This window comes from Scophthalmus maximus, chromosome 5 (assembly GCF_022379125.1).
Source record: "Scophthalmus maximus strain ysfricsl-2021 chromosome 5, ASM2237912v1, whole genome shotgun sequence".
Lineage (NCBI taxonomy): Eukaryota > Metazoa > Chordata > Actinopteri > Pleuronectiformes > Scophthalmidae > Scophthalmus > Scophthalmus maximus.
The window spans coordinates 26,940,307-26,962,130 of record NC_061519.1 but is presented as its reverse complement, the minus strand read 5'-3'; the positions used below and the strand labels follow the sequence as shown (position 1 = coordinate 26,962,130).

The 21,824-nt window shown below is 43.5% G+C and overlaps 3 protein-coding genes across 5 annotated transcripts in view; 1 reads left to right on the top strand and 2 right to left on the bottom strand.

The window, feature by feature from the left end:
* The window catches only part of adcy8 (adenylate cyclase 8 (brain)), a 67,316-nt gene that overhangs the window by 25,154 nt on the left and 20,338 nt on the right, over window positions 1-21,824 (top strand). The window contains exons 6-8 of one of the 2 annotated variants that reach the window (XM_035634116.2): window positions 9,008-9,166; window positions 11,371-11,641; window positions 18,176-18,373. In XM_035634116.2, coding sequence (XP_035490009.2) covers window positions 9,008-9,166; window positions 11,371-11,641; window positions 18,176-18,373 — 628 coding nt within the window. The remainder of the gene's footprint in view (window positions 1-9,007; window positions 9,167-11,370; window positions 11,642-18,175; window positions 18,374-21,824) is intronic. The other variant, XM_047332258.1, reaches the window with a different exon arrangement.
* LOC124850038 (tripartite motif-containing protein 16-like) lies at window positions 786-3,220 on the bottom strand. Its single transcript, XM_047332261.1, has one exon. It carries the CDS (start codon window positions 3,163-3,165, stop codon window positions 1,489-1,491), a length of 1,677 nt encoding a protein of 558 aa, XP_047188217.1. The 5' UTR covers window positions 3,166-3,220; the 3' UTR covers window positions 786-1,488.
* On the bottom strand, window positions 4,406-6,842 carry LOC118310828 (tripartite motif-containing protein 16-like). Of its 2 annotated transcripts, none has more exons than XM_047332262.1 (2): window positions 5,006-6,842; window positions 4,406-4,543 (listed from the first exon to the last, which is right to left on the bottom strand). In XM_047332262.1, the coding sequence occupies exon 1, from the start codon at window positions 6,749-6,751 to the stop codon at window positions 5,105-5,107; it is 1,647 nt and encodes a 548-aa protein (XP_047188218.1). In that variant the 5' UTR covers window positions 6,752-6,842; the 3' UTR covers window positions 4,406-4,543; window positions 5,006-5,104. The 2 variants fall into 2 exon arrangements, with proteins under 2 accessions (XP_047188218.1, XP_047188219.1); XM_047332263.1 differs by having other exon boundaries at window positions 5,021-6,842.

Genomic DNA, 21,824 nt, shown 5'->3' with positions numbered 1-21,824 from the left:
GTTCACATGCTCTAATGTTCAGTGAACGCATCAGTTCCCTGCAGCTCCTCTTTCACAGCCTCCGTCTGAAACACTTGGTGTTAACGCCTGTCTCTTTAAGGCCCCTCCCTCCCAGTGAAGCCCACTCTGCCCTGATTGGTCAACCCGGCTTTGTCGGGGGCGTGTCAGACTAGCCAGGTCCGGACGACTGACGAGGCGTTCAGGAGCGTCAGGATTGTTTTCTGGTGTGGGAGAGGAGCTCCCTTTTACCTACAACAAACTAGAGGAAAGGGGAAAAACTGAATAAGTAGAATTTGTCCACCAAGTTCCATGGAAACACGTCCAGTAGTTTTTGTGTAATCCGGCCGACAAAAAAAAAAGGACGTGGGGGGGGGGGCAATACTTCAGTGTGCAGGTCTGTGATATGAAAATATGCCTCCGGCAGAATATCAACAACAATATGTGTGATCACATGGATTCAACGAGGAGAGGAGGCCCGGAGTTTGGAGGGAAACGAGGGATTAGAGACGGATGAGCCGAGACTTGTGCTGTTTACTATTATGTCAACTCATGTCGTCCTGAATGTGTCTGAGCTGTCACACGTGAACCTGAACTTCACTCAGAAGACTGTGGATGTTGAAAAGAGCATTTGTGTATTTCAGTGATCTGAGTCTGACGGACAAACGTTCTTCTGCTCTGAACGTGATCACTGGACTTTGTGGCGTCTCAGTTATTCTCTCTCGTCACTTCACATTGTCTCCATCAGCTTTGAACGAGATGCTGGAATGAAGACGAAAGAAAACTTCTTCGTTTATTCTTTATTCTTTATTGAAACCTTCAGTTCGTTCACACATTTAATCAGTAAAGTCTGTTCAACGACTCGTGTTCAGTGACTTGATGGACAGATTCACTTCATCCACACAATCAGTTTGTTTCACCTCAATCTCAGATATGAAGAAATACAATAACACATCATCTCATTGATTATGATCATTACAGGTTATAACACATCAGAGAAACTTATCTGTTCACTGATTTAGAAAACAACAACATCATGTAAATGTAATTATAGATTTCTTTCTCCACAAAGTGAGAACAGAATATCTGTGATAAATGAAGGTCAGGTGATTTCTCTGTTCAGAACCAAATGTAGTGGAAGAGACGCAGCAACGTACAAACACATGGACGCAAATATTCCACAAGACGTTCAGAGCACAGACACGTTTATATTCTCATGTGGAGAAAAGTCAGTCGAGGTGAACGAACGTCATCGTGAGCAGTGAGATCGTCCACGGCTCCATCTCCACCTCGACAAACTCAAACATCAACACAACAACGAACGAGGACACGTCAGAGCTCCGCCCACAGTGTTTGACTGACAGCTGAGCACAAATGTCACAACAACAACAACAACAACAACAACAATAACAACAACAAGGAGCTTTGAGGGAAAAGAAGTTAAAGGATTAAACACAGAGTTTAACTCACTGCTCTTTAAATGACTCAAGTCTATTTGAGTTTACAGAACTCAGCTGTGGATCCATAATCATAATAATAAATCGCAACTCCAGCACAGAGCGGCTGAGTGAATGTGGTCTGGACTCTGTGGAGGAGAGTCATGGTGTCAGAGACGCTGTAGAAGGACAGAACACCTGCACTGTGATCCAGGTACACTCCGACTCTGAAGGACACCGGACCTGAGACTGGAGTGTTGATACTGTTGTAATAAAAGATATAACTGTTTTCAAAACATTGTAACGACCAAGATTTGTCATTGTCTCCAAATACACATTCATATGAGTTCCCTGCTCTGCTGATGTTCTGGTATGCGACTGCTACATCAACGTCTCCTCTCCTCTCCACCTCCCAGTAACAACGTCCAGTCAGACTCTCTCCACTCAGGACCTGATGATGATCAGTGAATCTGTCTGGGTGACTAGAATAAAACTGTTCTTCTGTCATTACTGTTACTTTTCTGTTTCCCTCAGATAATAACAAATGTTTGTTTGCTGTGTTTGGATCCAGTGTGATTTCCTGTGAATATGTTAAGAATTCCTCTCTGGTCTTGGGCTCTGGTTGTGACAGTGAAACATCCACTTGAGTCACTGTCAGTGAGATGTTTGTCTCTGACTCAGTCAGGACGTCCTGTAGTCGACCTCTGACCTCTGACACAGCTGCTGTCACAGCCTCAAAGTACCTGAGAGGACGGATGTTGATGCTGGATGAGTGTGTAGACGGACTGAGTGGTGTCAATGAGGGGTAGTTGTGTAGAAACTGGTTGTGATCCTCTGTGTGTGAGAGCTGCTTCAGTTCAGCGTCTTTCCTCTTCAGCTCAGTGATCTCCTGCTCCAGTTTCTCCTGAAGATCTTTGACTCGACTCACTTCAGTTTCCTGCTGGGATCTGATCTGCTGCTTCACGCCAGAGCTTCTTTTCTCCACCAGACGGATCATCTCAATGAAGATCTTCTCACTGTCCTCCACTGCTTTGTCAGCAGAGCCATTGAGAGCCTCCAGCTCCTGTTGAAGCAGCTTCACATCTTTCTCTCTGTCCTGGACTCTCTGCTGGATTTGTTGTCGACTCAGCTCGAGCTCTCTCTGCCTCTCGGTCCTTTCTGCTGCAGCTGAGACTGTGTCGTGACCTTTATGTTCGTCCACAGAGCAGAGATAACAGATACACTGCTGATCAGTGCGGCAGAACATCTTCATCACCTCATCGTGACGAGAGCAGATGTTCTCCTGGAGCTTGTTGGTGGGGTCCACCAGCTTGTGCTTCTTTAACAGAGGAACATCATAATGAAGCTGGAGGTGTTTTTCACAATAAGAGACCAAACAAACCAAACAGGATTTGACGGCTTTCAGTTTTCTCCCAGTACAAACATCACAGGCCACATCTTCAGCTCCAGCGTAGCTGTGATCAGCAGGAGCAGCTTGGAGTCCAGTCTTCTTCAGCTGCTCCACTAAATCAGCCAACATGGTGTTTTTCCCCAGGACAGGCCTCAGTGTGAAGGTCTGTCTACACTGAGGGCAGCTGTAGATCCTCTTCTCATCCTCTTTGTCCCAGTGGGTTTTAATACAGCTCATACAGTAGCTGTGTCCACAGGGAATAGTCACGGGATCCTTCAGTAGATCCAGACAGATGGAACAAGAGATGGATTCCTGCTCCAGCTCAACTCCTTTCTGCGCCATTTCACCTCTCAGTGACGAACGACTGTCTGAGTTTCAGTGTCTGAGAAGTGGAACTATAGTCTGATCTCTGATCTCAACAACATGTGTCTGCACAGTGAACGGGGCCTGTCAGCTCTGACACTTCACCACATGTTGGTTCCACCCATCTTCAACTTGTAGATCTAAAGGGGAGGGAACCAGGAAATCTGTGGACAGGGTGGAGCTTGTTGTGTTTGAGAGCAGGAAGAAGACGGAGGGTGATCAGGCTTTTTCACATTCCAGTGAGAGGAGCAGTTTGATACTGTGCATATAGAACAGAACATAGCAATAATGACTTTGTTTCTTTTCAAACACAAACACAACCTCAGCCTGAAGGTGATGAACTCTATGTGGGATCTGTGGGTTTAGAGAAGCCTCCCAAGTGTCTATGATCTAATAACTTGCTGTAAGAGCAAAAGCATTAATATTCATGGTCTTGAACATGAATGTGTGGACGTGAGGCCTGAACTCTTGTTCTATTAGATTTATTCTGTCCCAGTGTAAATAAAGGTAAGTTAGACTTGATGCACGTCAGACAGACGGTGGTCATCACTTCACATTGTTTTTAAGAAACATGATAATCTCTTGTGAATGTAAAAAGTCTCTGCAGCTGTTTGTCACCACTCCTGAGGCCTTCACTACGAAGCAAATTACTTAGATGATGTGAAACATATCCAGTAGTTTTTGCGTTTTCCTGCCGACAAAAAACAAACAAAAAAAGGACCGGGGGGACAAAACTTCCTCAGTCGGATGTAGAGAAATGTGGTGGGGAAAAAAAACACAGACAAAAAAAAAAGGACGTGGGGGGGGGGGCAATACTTCAGTGTGCAGGTCTGTGATATGAAAATATGCCTCCGGCAGAATATCAACAACAATATGTGTGATCACATGGATTCAACGAGGAGAGGAGGCCCGGAGTTTGGAGGGAAACGAGGGATTAGAGACGGATGAGCCGAGACTTGTGCTGTTTACTATTATGTCAACTCATGTCGTCCTGAATGTGTCTGAGCTGTCACACGTGAACCTGAACTTCACTCAGAAGACTGTGGATGTTGAAAAGAGCATTTGTGTATTTCAGTGATCTGAGTCTGACGGACAAACGTTCTTCTGCTCTGAACGTGATCACTGGACTTTGTGGCGTCTCAGTTATTCTCTCTCGTCACTTCACATTGTCTCCATCAGCTTTGAACGAGATGCTGGAATGAAGACGAAAGAAAACTTCTTCGTTTATTCTTTATTCTTTATTGAAACCTTCAGTTCGTTCACACATTTAATCAGTAAAGTCTGTTCAACGACTCGTGTTCAGTGACTTGATGGACAGATTCACTTCATCCACACAATCAGTTTGTTTCACCTCAATCTCAGATATGAAAAATACAATAACAAATCATCTCGTTGATTATGATCATTACAGGTTATAACACATCAGAGAAACTTATCAGTTCACTGATTTACAAAACAACAACATCATGTAAATGTAATTATAGATTTCTTTCTCCACAAAGTGAGAACAGAATATCTGTGATAAATGAAGGTCAGGTGATTTCTCTGTTCAGAACCAAATGTAGTGGAAGAGACGCAGCAACGTACAAACACATGGATGCAAATATTCCACAAGACGTTCAGAGCACAGACACGTTTATATTCTCATGTGGAGAAAAGTCAGTCGAGGTGAACGAACGTCATCGTGAGCAGTGAGATCGTCCACGGCTCCATCTCCACCTCGACAAACTCAAACATCAACACAACAACGAACGAGGACACGTCAGAGCTCCGCCCACAGTGTTTGACTGACAGCTGAGCACAAATGTCACAACAACAACAACAACAACAACAACAACAACAACAAGGAGCTTTGAGAGAAAAGAATTTAAAGGTTGAAACACAGAGTTTAACTCACTGCTCTTTAAATGACTCAAGTCTATTTGAGTTTACAGAACTCAGCTGTGGATCCATAATCATAAATCCTTATCCCAGCACAGAGCGGCTGAGTGAATGTGGTCTGGACTCTGTGGAGGAGAGTCATGGTGTCAGAGACGCTGTAGAAGGACAGAACACCTGCACTGTGATCCAGGTACACTCCGACTCTGGAGGACACCGGACCTGAGAGTGGAGTTTTGATACTGTTGTAATAAAAGTTATAACTGTTTCCAAGACAACTTAACATCCAAGATTTGTCATTGCATCCAAATACACATTCGCTTGACCTCCCTGCTCTGCTGATATTCTTGTATGTGAATGCGACATAAACTCTTCCTCTCCTCTCCACCTCCCAGTAACAACGTCCAGTCAGACTCTCTCTACTCAGGACCTGACAATAACCAGTGAATCTGTCTGGGTGACTAGAATAAAACTGTTCTTCTCTCATTACTGTTACTTTTCTGTTTCCCTCAGATAAAAACAGATGTGTGTTTGCTGTGTTTGGATCCAGTGTGATTTCCTGTGAATATCTTAAGAATTCCTCTCTGGTCTTGGGCTCTTGAGTCACTGTCAGTGAGATGTTTGTCCATGTCTCAGTCAGGAAGTCCTGTAGTCGACCTCTGACCTCTGACACAGCTGCTGTCACAGCCTCAAAGTACCTGAGAGGACGGATGTTGATGCTGGATGAGTGTGTAGACGGACTGAGTGGTGTCAGTGAGGGGTAGTTGTGTAGAAACTGGTTGTGATCCTCTGTGTGTGAGAGCTGCTTCAGTTCAGCGTCTTTCCTCTTCAGCTCAGTGATCTCCTGCTCCAGCTTCTCCTGAAGATCTTTGACTGGACTCACTACGGTTTCCTGCTGGGATCTGATCTGCTGCTTCACGTCAGAGCTTCTTTTCTCCACCAGACGGATCATCTCAGTGAAGATCTTCTCACTGTCCTCCACTGCTTTGTCAGCAGAGCCATTGACAGCCTCCAGCTCCTGTTGAAGCAGCTTCACATCTTTCTCTCTGTCCTGGACTCTCTGCTGGATTTGTTGTCGACTCAGCTCGAGCTCTCTCTGCCTCTCGGTCCTTTCTACTGCAGCTGAGACTGTGTCGTGGCCTTTATGTTCGTCCACAGAGCAGAGATAACAGATACACTGCTGATCGGTGCGGCAGAACATCTTCATCACCTCATCGTGACGAGAGCAGATGTTTTCCTGGAGCTTCTTGGTGGGGTCCACCAGCTTGTGCTTCTTTAACTGAGGTACATCGTAATGAGGCTGGAGGTCTTTCTCACAATAAGAGACCAAACAAACCAAACAGGACTTGACGGCTTTCAGTTTTCTCCCAGTACAAACATCACAGGCCACATCTTCAGGTCGAGCATAGCAGTGATCAGCAGGAGCAGCTTGGAGTCCAGTCTTCTTCAGCTGCTCCACTAAATCAGCCAACATGGTGTTTTTCACCAGGACATGCCTCTTTCTGAATGTCTGTCTACACTGAGGGCAGCTGTAGATCCTCTTCTCATCCTCTATGTCCCAGTGGGTTTTAATACATCTCATACAGTAGCTGTGTCCACAGGGAATAGCCACCGGATGCTTCAGTAGATCCAGACAGATGGAACAAGAGAAGGATTCCCGCTTCAGCTCAACTTGTTTCTGCGCCATTTCACCTCTCAGTGACAAACGACTGTCTGAGTTTCAGTATCTGAGAAGTGAAACTTAAGTCTGAGCTCTGATCTCAACAACATGTGTCTGCACAGTGAACGGGGCCTGTCAGCTCTGACACTTCACCACATTTTGGTTCCACCCATCTTCAACTTGTAGATCTAAAGGGGAGGGAACCAGGAAATCTGTGGACAGGGGAGCTCTGTGTTTGAGAGCAGGAAGAAGACGGAGGGTGATCAGGCTTTTTCACATTCCAGTGAGAGGAGCAGTTTGATACTGTGCATATAGAACAGAACATAGAAATAATGACTTTGTTTCTTTTCAAACACAAACACAACCTCAGCCTGAAGGTGATGAATTCTATGTGGGATCTGTGGATTTAGAGAAGCTTCTAATCTCATAACTTGCTGTAAGAGCAGAAACATTAATATTCATGGTCTTGAACATGAATGTGTGGACGTGAGAAGCCTGAAGTATTGTACTATTTGATTTATTCTGTCCCAGTGTAAATAAAGGTAAGTTAGACTTGATGCTCGTCAGACAGACGGTGGTCATCACTTCTCTTTGTTTTTAAGAAACATGATAATCTCTTGTGAATGTAAAAAGTCTCTGCAGTTGTTTGTCACCACTCCTGGCCTCTTTGAAACGTGGCTTTGTTCCACCTCTTTTTGTCATGTCTGCATGTGTCCACCAGATGGAGCCCTTCAGCCGAGTCACTACACCTGTGTTGAAGAGTTGGAGTTTAACCATCATGTATTTTCTGTACTGACCAGCAGGGGGCGACTCTATGAGAACATGACTCTATACTTCTCACTTGATTTATAACATCAGTAATCATTTTCCTGAGGAGTTTATGATTCAATCTCTAGTTTCAAGTCTTCTTCAATACATGATGTTCATTTTGAACATTATTGTCCATTTACTTTCAAATAGATGATGATGGACAACTATACAGACCTGTATGCAGACGACGACAGGTATACCTTCATGTATGTATGTATGTATGTATAAACCTGTCACGCCTCATCTTTCCTTTCGAGAGCAACAAGTTACAGCAAGTTGCATTCAAATACTGTTCTATCTTCATGGGGAATAAAGAACTATTATACAAATGCACAAATCAGGATTAATGTGAATGTTTCAGTCACGCCAACAGATTTACAAAGTATGTTAGAATCACGACAAGCTGCCAGTTTGATTCATGAATAAAACCTAAGGACCAGGCTGCATAGAGCAACCACAGGTAACAGACTGCAGCTGGTTGCAAACGGCGATGGTCCGTCATCGATGAGCCAAACAGACTCTTTAGATTGCCACAGGAATCTGATATGAGCGTCCTGATGACGACTTGGTCTCGTGTTGGTCAAAGAGCCAGTTGGATGGTGGACGGAGCGTCCAGGTGGGCCGAGGGCCGTCGACTGTATAGTTGAGGTATCACAGTAACAAGTTACGTTTGGAGAAAGGCTGGTCAACTCGTCTCCTTCAGTGACCGGTTGCCAACAGGTTAAATGTGTTGTTGGGCACAAAATGCAGATTTCTGCAGCCTTCTTAGTGATGTCACGAGTGTTAGCCGAATCCTAGCAGGCTAGCTAGCAAACCCCAACACATGAAACACACAGAAATGTCATATTTCCATCACATTTCCTACATCTGATGTTTGTTTTTACCATTTCTGGGTGCTCTTTTCTGCATTGGTTTATTGGAACACAACTGGAAATTTATAAGCGCCTCCAGCTGTTAATCTCCACAAACCGACGGCTAACGCTAACATACAGGAAACGTCGACGGGTGGATTTGGTTAAACACTTGGATGGAAACCCAGTTGGAAGGTTTAACGCCACGTCACCAGTTGCATCGTATGAACTGTGAGTGAGTGAAAAAGTGACGTTGACCTGTGAGTCGATACAAATCAGTTCATGTCAATTGGCCAGAGGAGGCGAACCTGTCCCACATTTCACAATAAAGGCAAAGTTGAGAGAAAAGTCCAAACAAGTCAACAAGTTCTTTACAATATACATGTTTATAACTATATTTTCATTCATTATCTTTCATCAATTCGAAGAATGTTTTACACCATGTATTATTGATTATCAGTCATTAATGAGGCTCGGTGATGGGAAGGTGGTTCTCACGAGTCCTTGAGCAAGGCACCAGGGCCAATGTGTCTGTGTCCAGTTTGTGTCCTGGATCCTTCGCACGGTGACTGTAAAAGAAAAAAAAATCGGACCCAGGCTCATGGTGTTTTTTCCTTTCCAGATACGTGAGATCGCGAACGAAACACGACATCGACATGCGCATCGGGATCCACTCGGGCTCGGTGCTGTGCGGCGTGTTGGGACTCAGGAAGTGGCAGTTCGACGTGTGGTCCTGGGACGTTGACATCGCCAACAAGCTGGAGTCCGGAGGGATCCCGGGGTGAGCAGAACCAACCACACACACACACACACACACACACTTTTTCTTTTTAACGAGCAGTTATTTTTACAAGTGAATTTTAGTCGTTGATCATGGTTTTTATTTTAATTCAAACCCTTATGATAAGGATTTGATATCTCACTTCCAAAATATTTTTGGTAAAACTAAGGGGTTTGATAATGACATTGTTTGAATCTTTCTATAATAAATACATATGTTTGTCGAACGACATTTTGGTATTTGAAATTTTTTACTCTCAAATATCGGCATCAGTCCCCAAATCCATATTGGCTTCAAAACATCTTATAGTATTTGTAATACAAAGTTTTGTGACATTTTTTGTGGGGTCATAAACTTGTGCAGACTAAAATAGCAGCAGCATCATTTGTACTGATGATGGTGGAAGCTGAAGATGACGATTCTGATGAATAGGGATGTTTTGCTTTCATCACTTTAAAATGTTTTGTTTTTTTTGGCTAAATTATTATTTTTCCAATCGGATGTTTTTCCTGTTTGGCCATGAGAGACGAGCGGGAGGGATTAGTTCTGTAACGTCCTGCCAGCTCCTGTTGTTGACTCTGTTGTGTAACTCTGACGGATGAAGCTGCAGTTTCTCTGCAGTACTTCAGACACAAAACCTCGGAATGTCTGACGGTTTCATCTCATCCGACGTCTCATTTCATTCACACCAGCACATTTCACTAACCTGAAGATCTTCTCTGCCTGAAGACCTCTCCATTGCTGAAATCAACTGATCTGCAGAGCTTCCAGGATGTACATTTTTGAATGCCAAAAAAGGATTTGGTCTGAAAGAAAACTGCGATGACGTAAAATTAAAGAAATCAACTGTATATAAAAATGAGTCCGGACAATGAAGCCAATGAGGAAGTGCTTGAAGCCTTAATTTATCTGTCATGACCAGCAGAGGGCAACTCCACTGGTTATTTCTATAGAAGTCTATGAGAAAGTGACTCTACTTCTCACTTGATTTATAACGTCAGTAAACATTTTTCTGAGGAGTGATCTTGTTCATTTCGAGTCAAATAGACCATAAAGCACCATTGCGTGGATACAGCTTGATTGACAGCTGGTCCATCCAATCAGTGCAGGGGTGCAGGTGTAGGTGGGTGCGCAATGGACGAACTCTTAGTCAGACCTACATTCGGTTGCAAAAAAAACATGGTGTTGGGCAAAAAGAGAAACTCTAGGCTTCGAAAACTTGTTCTGGAAACATTACATAACATCTAGAGATCTGACCCACCCATCTACCTACCTACCCACCTAACTACCTACCTAACCATCTACCTACCTACCCACCTAACTACCTACCTACCCACCTAACTACCTACCTAACCATCTACCTACTCACCTAACTACCTACCTAACCATCTACCTACCTACCCACCTACCTACTGATCCACCCACTTACCCTCCTACCTACCCACTTACTTACCTGTCCACCTAGTCACCTACCTACCTACCGTCCCACCTACCCACTTACCCACTTACCTTCTGACCCACCCACCCACCTTTCTAACAACCTCCCTACCTACCTACTGACTCACCTACCCACTTACCTACTGACTCACCTACCCACTTACCTTCTGACCCACCCACCCACCTTTCTAACAACCTCCCTACCTACCTACTGACTCACCTACCCACTTACCTTCTGACCCACCTACCCACTTACCTTCTGACCCACCCACCCACCTTTCTAACTACCACCCTACCCACCTAAGAAAACACCAAATTGTAAGAATCTGTTCCACAAACTTGGACAATCTTTGCCTCCATGTCAACACTGACATCTGGTCTTTGTCCAGCTCACGTCTCATCCTCCTCTCGCTTGGTCCAAACAAATAATAAACAACTGAAGAAAATGGCGGCCATCCGTGAAGCAGTGTTTTTGTGTTTTCTTGATTGCTACTGGTATCATCTTCGCTCTGTCCAGCGCAGAGGGGAAAACTGCTTCCTGTGTTTGCTGGCTAACAGCTGCTAGCTGCTGCTACGTCATTGGTTGGAACAGTTAGCCTCTTTTAGCTTCAAAAACTGGGTTTTTGAATTTGCAAGATTTTACAATGTGGTTCAGCGTCAGTGTTTCTGATAAAGTAGTAGTAGTCTGCTTGTTAACGTAGCTTTAAAGAACGATTCTTCTAAACATGAAAAATAACTGTGAATGGACGTTTGCTATCCCGTTCCAGGCGGATCCACATCTCCAAAGCTGCATTGGACTGTTTAAACGGCGACTACGAGGTGGAGGAGGGCCACGGGAAGGACCGCAACGACTTCCTGCGCCGACACAACATCGAGACGTATCTCATCAAGCAGCCGGAGGAGAGCATGCTCACCCTGCCGGAGGACATCATGAAGGAGGCGGCCAGCTCAGCCGACCGCCGGGCCAGCAGCACCACCTTCAACGAGGCATCCTGGAGCCCCGAGCTTCCCTTCGACAACATCGTGGGGAAACAGAACGTAAGTCCCGCCGCTGCTTGCTATTAAGCTTGCGTCGTGCACTTGTTCACACTCAAAGGATGTACGTCTTGATGACAACTTGTTCTGCAGCTGAGGATTAAATTTGTATTTTTGTTCTGGGTGTGGAGGAAATGTGTGAAATTACACCTTTTACCTCTAAGAGATTGACGCCGTTTATCAAATTGCACCAAATTGCAGATACTCATAGATATCAGTCGCCCAGATATGCCTGATTAATTTCATCAAGATACATAAATTATTCCCAGGGAAATTGGTGAAAATATGTAATTTAACAATATTAAAGAAAGTGATGAAAAATTCCTGGAACCGTCTCCTTGTCCGGGTCCATCCCACTTTGAACGGCTTCTTCCTTGAACCTTCTACAAGGTTTCGTGGAAATCTGTTCAGTATCCCTGGACGAACAAACGGACCGGGGTGAAAACATAACCTCTCGGCGTAGAGAATTATCTTCTCCTGTCTGCAGATTTTGTGTGGAATGTATTTGTTGAAAATTTGCGTTTTAATCCTCACCTTGGGACCAAGTGGTTTGTTACGATGGAGGTTTTTGGGGTTTCTTCTCCGTTGTCCTGCCTGTTTCTTGGTGGTCTTGCCCATTTGTTTTGTTTTCCTGGGAATGAGTGGACGGCTTTAGGGAGGTGAGATTGTGTTGCCGTGGTAACGCGTCACTGTGTGTGTGTGTGTGTGTGTGTGTGTGTGTGTGTGTGTGTATGTGTGTAAGCCTGCCTATTTTTGAGGATGACGAGCTTCTGCCTGCGTGGCCCATTTAAAGCATCCTCCTCATCCATTCTTCATTTTGTCTGCGCTTCCATAAAAAAACCGAATCAGCCCCCAGAGACACGAGACATGTTGACATTTTGTCTGAGTTGGTTTTATTTATCATTATTGCTGTGACTATTATTAATAAAGCATCACGTGGGTCCACATGGGTTTCGTGGAATGATTCTGCGGATATGTCCCTGGTCCACGTGGCTACAAGTCGCTCTCAGACTCCGGCAGGTATCCGCAGTCCGCCACGCTCACAGACGTGTCATCATTCACAACAGCTCAGGCGGGAGGAGGAATAAAGCTGCATATTCGGCCCGCATTTGCATTCCCAGATAGGATCAAGGGGACGAGCTGTTTGCGTCCCGCACCGCCGGGAGCGGGACACCCGGTGACAGAGCGGCACGCCGCCTGGCCGGACCTCGGCGTTCCTCAACGCTGCCTCTGCTCCAGGCCGTTTTTCTTTCATCAACCAGTTCAGAAACTGTCGCCGGAGGGAGAGAGATCATTTAGCTGCATATTTATTCGTAGTTGATACATTGGCAGGTTGTTTCAAAGCCGTGGATGATGACGCCGGAGATGATTTCGATACGAGTCACGGCAGCAGAACCCAGAGAGAGGAAATGTTTAGAGTCTTTATTTTGAATCATGTGGAGTCTCACGGACGCTGAGGTCAGAAAACCGAGGAAACTGAATAAAATAAAAAAAAAAATGTAAGTGAACATTGGAGTGTGAATTCATTAAATTGCAGAAAAAGCATTATTTAAAAATCAATAAATAAACAGATGTTATGTAAAACCACAAAAGAATAAATATATTCACAATATGATAATGACAAAAAAGTGTAAATCATATTTCGGAAGTTTTTAAATTATATCTGTAAAAATGTATTCATCCGCTATGGATTTTCTATTTTTGTATAATATAATGATGATCGATCACTTTGTAGAACCCCGTCTTCACTTTGATGTATTTTTTTAAAAATCCTCCCACAGTGAAGATTAAACTGTTATTTTTAACATAATAAGATAATTACCTCCGAGAAGGAGTTGCTGTTGTCACCTAATGCTAATGCTAACTGTCTGCTGACACACCTGCCGTCCTCTCGGGGATGCTAAATGCTAATGCTAACACTAACTGACTGCTGACACGCCTGCCGTCCTCTCGGGGATGCTAAATGCTAATGCTAACACTAACTGTCTGCTGGCACACCTGCCGTCCTCTCGGGGATGCTAAATGCTAATGCTAACACTAACTGTCTGCTGACACACCTGCCGTCCTCTCGGGGATGCTAAATGCTAATGCTAACACTAACTGTCTGCTGACACGCCTGCCGTCCTCCCGTGATTCGCTGCCTCACATTTTCATATTCGACAGCGATTGGTTTTCTGTATTTGTGACGTACCAAAGTTAGCTTGAACAGGATTCGTTTGAATTTCAAATTGAAGAGAAGTGAAACAGAAATCTCCTCCTCCAGGAGAGGAATGTGAACACATCAGATACAAGTCTCTATAGTCATGTCAGACATGTTAGAGGACAGAGACAGAAGAACAAGACATTTCTGAGTGGAGTGCGACTTTAAGTTTTGGACGGATCCGAACAAAAAGACGGACCCGGGAATCTTTGTGACAGACACGAAGAAGTATCAGACACGATATCTGATATCTCTGAGCGTTTGACCCGATTCAATTGAAGGAGACTGTAACTGGAGGTTATCGCTCTACCGAGTGGCAATATGAACTGATGACTCGTGATCTGCCAGCCCTCCATGGTCACCGACATCTGTCTTCACAGATTCGCTCGTGACGAATGTGCAGAGACGCCGTGTTTTTTGGTTTCATCTCCTGCAGCAGGTGGTCTTCTGTCTTCCGTCTTCCGTGTCCTCGTCCTCGCTTCCTGTTGGTCGGATTCAGCGTTCGTCGTCGTCATCGCCGGATTGAGGAGAAGAAGGCGTGTCTCTCTGTGTCAGTCCAAGAAGACTAATGGTGCGTTCACGCCAAACGCATCGCAAAGGATACTTTATGCTCCGTCGCGTAACCCGTAGAATTTTTTCAATTCAACTCTGATTTATAATCAATGCTTGTTTCATGTGGAAAATGTCCACAGCTAAATATGGTTCTATCGTCATATAAGTCGTCGTGCAAGCTTTCAAAATGGCCAGTGCCATTTCCCAGATTCGAGAAAAACATGTTCAGGTTGTGCTGCGCCTAAAAATACTCAACATATTTAATTTACAATTTTTTAAAATTGAGTAAAAGTGGAAAATCCTTAAATTAGATTTTTATATAATATATAAATCTAATTTAAGGAGATATATATATATATATATATATATATATATATATATATATAAAATCGATGTTCTTTTTTTACCCTCACAGTTAAATAAATGTTCCATCTCTAAACACTCGACTATAGCGGAAGTAAATGATGATTCGTAATTGTTCCCCCGAGTCCCGTTGTGCAGCCGCTACAGTGACGCCAGCGGAGGAACAGTTGAGAGACGTGATGACCCTGACGATGGGAAACTTCCACTTACTGTAATAAACTGGGGCGAAGACGTGATGTGAAGAGCAACGACAGATGACTCATCTTCTTTACGGGTACAGTAGATCAATGAAACACCGGCCGGCTCATAACTGAGCTGCACACTGAGACGACCTGAATGAACGACATCGTGCAACTGTCCGTCGCTGTGATCGCAGAAAAACTGAAGACTTTGTGTGTTTCCTGGGTTCATCGTCTCATTCCCCGCTTGGCGGCGCCTGTATCTGGGATATTCCAGATAGTTGTTTTTGTCCGACAGGAGCAGGTGGAGACGCGTCGTCCGTCTTTATTTACAGTCTGCGGTCCAGATGCTCGCGTTGCCCTGAAGCGTGTTTGCCGTTGACTCGCCACCAGTCCCGGTGGACTTCTGCTTCATCTGTCACGACCAGCAGACACGTGACGCATCCAGCTGATGAAAACCCCTCTGACATTACTGTACGTGTCCGCCCCCCTCCCCCCTTCCACTTGCCCTTTCCCTGGAATCATACGTTGGCATTTCCCGCGGACAAACATGTCCTGGTATTAATATGTATCATACATGTAAACCCATACTGCTGCCTCCATACAACCACAAACCACCGCTCCGGGCAAAACAACGCGCCACATAGGGAGGAGAAATGTTAGCGACGGAATTGGAAGCTTGTGCCCTTTCGACGGTGAGCGTCTTCTCCGGAGACGTGCACGTCCACAACTATCACGGCAGCGCGGCTCATGGCGCAGGCGGTGCCGCCCCGCTGAGCCCCCGTGTCACGGGCGGATGTGCGGAGGGCAGGTATCTCACCGAGGGTTGGATGTGGTCTGTGGAGTATCGGATCCACCTCTCCGACGTGAACCCGCCGGCCCCAGAAGAGGATCTGCGTCGGTGCGTTCCAGAGTCTTGGTCTTGAGTTACAGTGGGAGTTTTCTTCCCGTAGCAATGGAAAAAATTACCTCAAGAAATATTCAAACCCAAGTCTGAATATTTCGCTGAATGACAGAATCCTGTAGCTCCATGGGTTCTCTGGAGATGAGGGTCAACCATAGACGGTGTGGGTGGTTGATATGGAAGAGTATCAGGCCATGAGAGAAAAACAATTAAACTTGTTTTTAACAATTCGGGATTAAAGTCGAAATGTCGAGATTAAAGTTGAAATGTCCCTAAACGTCCGTGTTGTGGTTCCAGTTCAGCTGTCACACGTCCACGCTAACTAACGTTAGCAAAGCTACGCTAGCTTCGCTAACTGCACGCCTCTCAAAATTCCTTAACGTTGTTTGCAGTTGAACGTGATCGTGTCAGGACACATGTCCACGTTCATGTTGCAAACACCCGCTGTCACCACAGCGTCTCTTCCAGATTTAGCCTGTCGATAATAATATGGCAACTTTACAACTTGGTTAGCAGCTAGCGTTAGCTTAGCAAACTGGCTAACAGAACATCAACATCCGGATGTTTGTGGGTCACAAGTGCTTCAGGGTCACAACTTTATTCTCGAAATGTTTAAAAAATAAAATAAAATCTTCCCCCATCATCATCTTCCGTACATTGACTACTACAGTCTGGCAAATATGTTTTTTGGTAACTGGAAATCTTTGGGGCGTGTCGCATCTCTGCTCTGCGTACATTCTGTGAAACAATGAATGAGGCCGGAGTGATGAGGGAAAGGTTACACGTTGAAGGATTTCAAAATAAAAGCACAGAAAGTTCCTCTCGAGTGTGAGGATGAACTTCAGTGATGCCTCAGTGTGATGGATTCCGCTCGGCAACATTTCTCCATCATCCCACGTTGCTCTCATCATCACCTTGATGGCCGTTAGCCCAGCAGCGGCTCACGCACACTTCACAGGGTCATTCACCCGAAGCCGAATGTCGGGGAGAACTAATATCAACGGCCCTGAGAGGATGAGTCGCATCGGCACGCGTGACCTTATCACTTTTACCACAAGTGCGTCACTCAGGCGTGAATCCGCCGCCTCCACCGGGATGAAAGGGAAACTCAACTTGAGCCGGAAATAAATGAAGTAGTGTTGTTTTTTCGAAACCTGAATGGAAGAGGAAGACAAACACCTGACTTTGACACAAGAGACTGAGCTTTACCTTCAACTTTTCTTTGACCCGTTATATTATTGACAAGCCTTCATGTTTTGTTTTGGGGGATTTTCCGTCAATTTTGAGAACAGTCCGTCAGTAGTGACCTTTTTGAAATTTTTCTTTTACGTTAGATAGTTCAACTTAGATCACAAATCTTTTCCCTGTTAGTCAAATTTGGTCATTTCTTTGACCCCATTTCATTGATGCCAAACTTCTGCAATTTCCCAGTTTGGGATATGTGATTTATAAATCAAATCAGTTCCTGTAAGTCAAAAAACATCTCACCATGTTAAAGAAAGTGATAAAGTAGAAATTGTCCATATCAACGGCAAAATTGAATGGATTCCTTCTCGGCCCATGTTCCATCCTTCCACCAAGTTTCGTGGAAAGTCATTTTTCTACGTAAACCTGATTACAAACAAATAAACAAACTGAATTATTGGAACCCCAGCTAAATGTTCTTGTGACGTGTAGCTAATTAGCGGAGGGATTTAATATTTAGAAGAACTTATTCACACAAATTTCACGTTGAATTTTCAGACGCTGCCAGAAACCGGAAAATCTGAGGTGCGCCACCGTAAAGTGTCCCCTGTCGGTCGCTCAGTTGGTTTGCAACCTTACCACCAGATGCCGCCACGAAAAAACAAAAGTTACACACTGGGGCTTTAAATGATTTTTCTCCGAGGATACAGTACAGTCTGAAACCAGATTAACACCGAGAAGATAAAAACGCCTCAGTTTTTCTTTTCATTTTGTCCGTTTGTCGCGACAGTGTGACTCTTCCCCTCGGCTGCTCTCTTTGTCCTCCACATGCTTTATCGTTTTCATTTCCACTCCTTCTCGCACAGACGTGGACATGAGTTACAGCTGTTGTGACGTGTGCATGTGATCACAGGCTTTGTCTCCGCTCACATCAGCGCCGAGTGAACGTGGGAGATGCATGACTCGCTCTGATCCGTCTGTCTGGTGGCGAACGTTGCAGTTTGGTCTCCTCCTCCAATCTCCCTTGTATTAATCTCCTCTTCCTTTTGTGTGTGTCAATGAACCTAACCGTGTTTGTGAACTTGAATGAAACAAAAAAAAGGGGGGGGGGACAAGCAGGTTCATTCTATGTGCATGTGCTTTCCCCCCTGTAGACTCTGGCTGCCCTAACGAGAAATTCGATTAATCTGCTTCCAAACCATCTCGCACAAGCTTTGCATGTCCACTCTGGTCCTGAGGAAATTAACAAGCGAATAGAGAGCGCCATCGACTTACGGAGTGGCGATAAGTTGAGACGAGAGCATATGAAGCCTTTCTCACTGATGTTTAAAGACTCCAGCCTGGAAGAGAAGGTAGCTGGGGCTTTAGACTGATAACTGTTTGGGTTTCTTTTCTTTTCTTTCTTTCTGTCTTCCTCCTCCTCACATCTGTATTCCTAGATGAAGATTTTCAGAAGCAAAACAACCACCAACAACCCCCCCCCCCCCCCCCCCCCATCATGAGTAAGCTAAAGGCCCCTTGACATGAGTCCCGTGTCACAGACAAACCTTAATGTCGTCACTGAAGGTTATTGTGAAATTCATAGAGAATTAAATATTCCAGTCCTTTCCTGCATTCGATCCTCCGGCGTACGGAGTCCCAAGTGTGTCACCACAGTAACTATGGACGGCAGTTTTAATCTATAGTCGGTAAAGTTCACTTTATATATGCTTTAAAATAATATATGAGTAAAAAACCTACGGTTAAGATATATTTTTGTATTCATATTTTTTTCATATAAATCTACTATATGTGAATAAAAATTAAAAGGCACAGACATTTTTCAGATAGATTTTTTTTAAAATCTTGTTTAAAAAAAATCTTGTTCCTCAGTCTTTTGTAAAACATTGATTTTGTAATAATTCCTATTACAAGACAAAATAAATGAATTGAATCATTGCTTTGAAAATGTATTTCATTTATCAACGCAACCGTCAATCTGACACTCCTCAGTTTGTAATTTATCGACGTCTTTCAGAATCTACATTTTTCAGAGATTAAAGCTGAATCTGATTAGGATTCCTAAATCAAAGACAAATCATAAACGTACCCACTCCCCCAATACTCTACTCCAGTGCCACACTTCATATATTCCATATTAATATGCATGAATGAACACGGTGACCCAAATCTTCCTTTATGCAATATAAATACCATTTTCTGTAAAGTTACTGCGAAATGTCAGTCTGTCTCCGGACGTGTGATTCTGAAATAATACAAAAATTATAATAGTATTTTAAAAGATTTTGCTTCCCCCATCAGTGAATTGCCAGATGAGTGAAAACGTGAAACGTTAACTTGGGGCACATTCTCCTTCAGTTTACTCGTGACCAAAAGTCCGTGGACCCTTTTACCCCTTTACCAATTTTTTGTGGGAAAAAGTAGATTTTTTATGTTTTCTCGGGAGCACATTGCATTCATTCAAAAGTATGACTTCCATGTCCTATAACTATGACTTTACATCTCACGATCACGACACCATTACCTTTTAATATTATGCAGCATTGTTATAGAGATGATTTCTTTCAGAGTCCGCGATCAGAAAACAAAAATCAGGAGGAGCACATGAGGTGGGAGAGGCAAGAATATAGATATCATTACCCTAAATATGGCAGATTTCTTTTTTGTTGTTGTTTAATCAAGATCCATGAGTTATTCACTGGGAACGTTTTTTAAATGGCGTTGTAACAGCCCTAAATAAACTGTGGGCTATTAAAGGTGTACATAAAGTGGGCTAGCCTGTTATTATACCCCCGGGGTTGACGTGAGCTGCTACACCGTACTTCACAATGTTACAGAATGTGACAAAGAAATTCCTGACTCTGCCCTTTTGTCCGGTTCCTCGCCAACATTTAATAAAATCTTTCTTGGCTCACGTCCCGTCCTTCCGCCAGGTTCACTGGCCCGGGGTGAAAACATAACCTCCTTGGCGAAGATAATAATGCTAAGACTAGATGCTAAGCTACGAATCTGTTTAAATTTCTATACTGTGCTAACCAACTACTAATGTATCGTACATTACGTCAAAACATCAGCACGATTAAAAAGCGTTTATATTATTAAAATCTTTTATTTTAAATTCTAGATCCTAACGTTTCCAGAGACATCAGATGTATCAGGTTGAATTTTCTGAAAGTTTCCGAAATGGTACGTGAGACAACAAAAATAGTTACATTTCATAAAATGAAGGAACAAGTACAAAAAAAGGAGGAGTCTTAGATTTATGTATTAAAAGCTGGATAGTTAAAGGGTTTTAATTTGCTGTAGGTCCTTCAGGCAGGTGCAGTGCTGCGGCGTTCACCGCCAACAACAGGAAGTTAACTCTAACTGGTCGTTTCCATAGCAACACATTTCAATGAAACAGCCGGTAGCAGCGTTTTTGACTGATCCATGAATCCACAGGTAACGCTCTTACGAGATTACGAGATGTCAAGTCATAATCGTCAGATGTGTTGAAGAAAACAATATTTTTCCTGAATGCAAAGCTCTTTTTTACAACTTCCCCATTTTTTGGGGAGTTCCTTGAATAAGCCCATCTTTGACCTTTGAGTTGACCTTCACATCGGCCCACTCCCTCCTCCTCCACATCTTCAAATCTTTTCCTTATTTTCATGATTTATTTTATTTCTTCTTCTGTTTGGTTTGACTTCTTTATCTTCTCAGTGATTGTGCAGTGATTTGCTGTTGACCTCCCTCATATCTGTCTTTCTTCTTTTTTTCTTTTTTTTGACAAAGTTGTGAAGAAAACGTGACTCATCCTCTTGCTAATTTCCCAGCATCCTTTGAGAAAGAGACAGAGTGAGGACGGGGGCAGCGGGGGGGTCACGGGGGCGGAGAGTTTATGACTGAGACGTGTCTGGCTGTCGGTCGATGAATCATCATCATCATATTTCTTCAGGAAATATTTATTTCGTCAATAAAACCCTCATGGCATCATGGAATCAAATCTGATTAGTTTACTTTGTAAGAAGAAAAAAAAGTGAACCAAACCTTAAGTAAAACTTACGATGCTCGTCGGCACATCTGAACTTTAGACACATTTCTTTTAAACTGTCGTTTTGTTATCTTGTTACTACACAATTTCTGTTTTTAACCATAATTATTGAGCTTGTTAAGAGTTTGTAGGATCGTTGGATGGGACGGATGTTTCCCGCGGCTTTTCCAAAACGTTGAGCAATTTTCTTGTGGTCCAAGAACGACAGAGGAAAAAACGCGACGCAGTTCCTCGCAAATAAAAGAAATAACCATAAACCAAAATGAGTGACACCACAGTGGCGTTCCACTACAAGTTGTGCAAATCTAAAAGTGCTCATATTGAAGATTATTTTACTAAATTGAGAATTAAAAAGCTAAAATTTAGTTTATGTTTAAAGAAAACAGCTAATTATTTCTAAAAACTTCCGGTTTTCTTAAAAGTTAACGTTATGGATTAACAATATACATGATGCAGGCCAACAGGCTAAAATATCAAGCCTCAATTTCATTTCTTTGCCATAAAGGTTTGATAACGACATTTTAGGAATCATTGACAGATTTTAATATAAATATAAATATATAAATACAATTTATCCTATCAGAAATCTTGTACTCCCTAATATCGATATCAGCGTCGGCCCCTAAAAATCCATATTGTTCGACAGAAGATAAAGGTTATTATCAAACACATTTCAAATCAGTCCACCTCAGATTAACAGCTAACAGCTAGCAGCTACAAGCTAACAGCTAGCAGCTACAAGCCAACAGCTAACAGCTAGCAGCTAGCAT

Bases quoted from the DNA above. Each gene is read 5' to 3' on its own strand.
- LOC118310828 (XM_047332262.1), bottom strand. From the start codon at position 6,751: ATGGCGCAGAAACAAGTTGAGCTGAAGCGGGAATCCTTCTCTTGTTCC.
- LOC124850038 (XM_047332261.1), bottom strand. From the start codon at position 3,165: ATGGCGCAGAAAGGAGTTGAGCTGGAGCAGGAATCCATCTCTTGTTCC.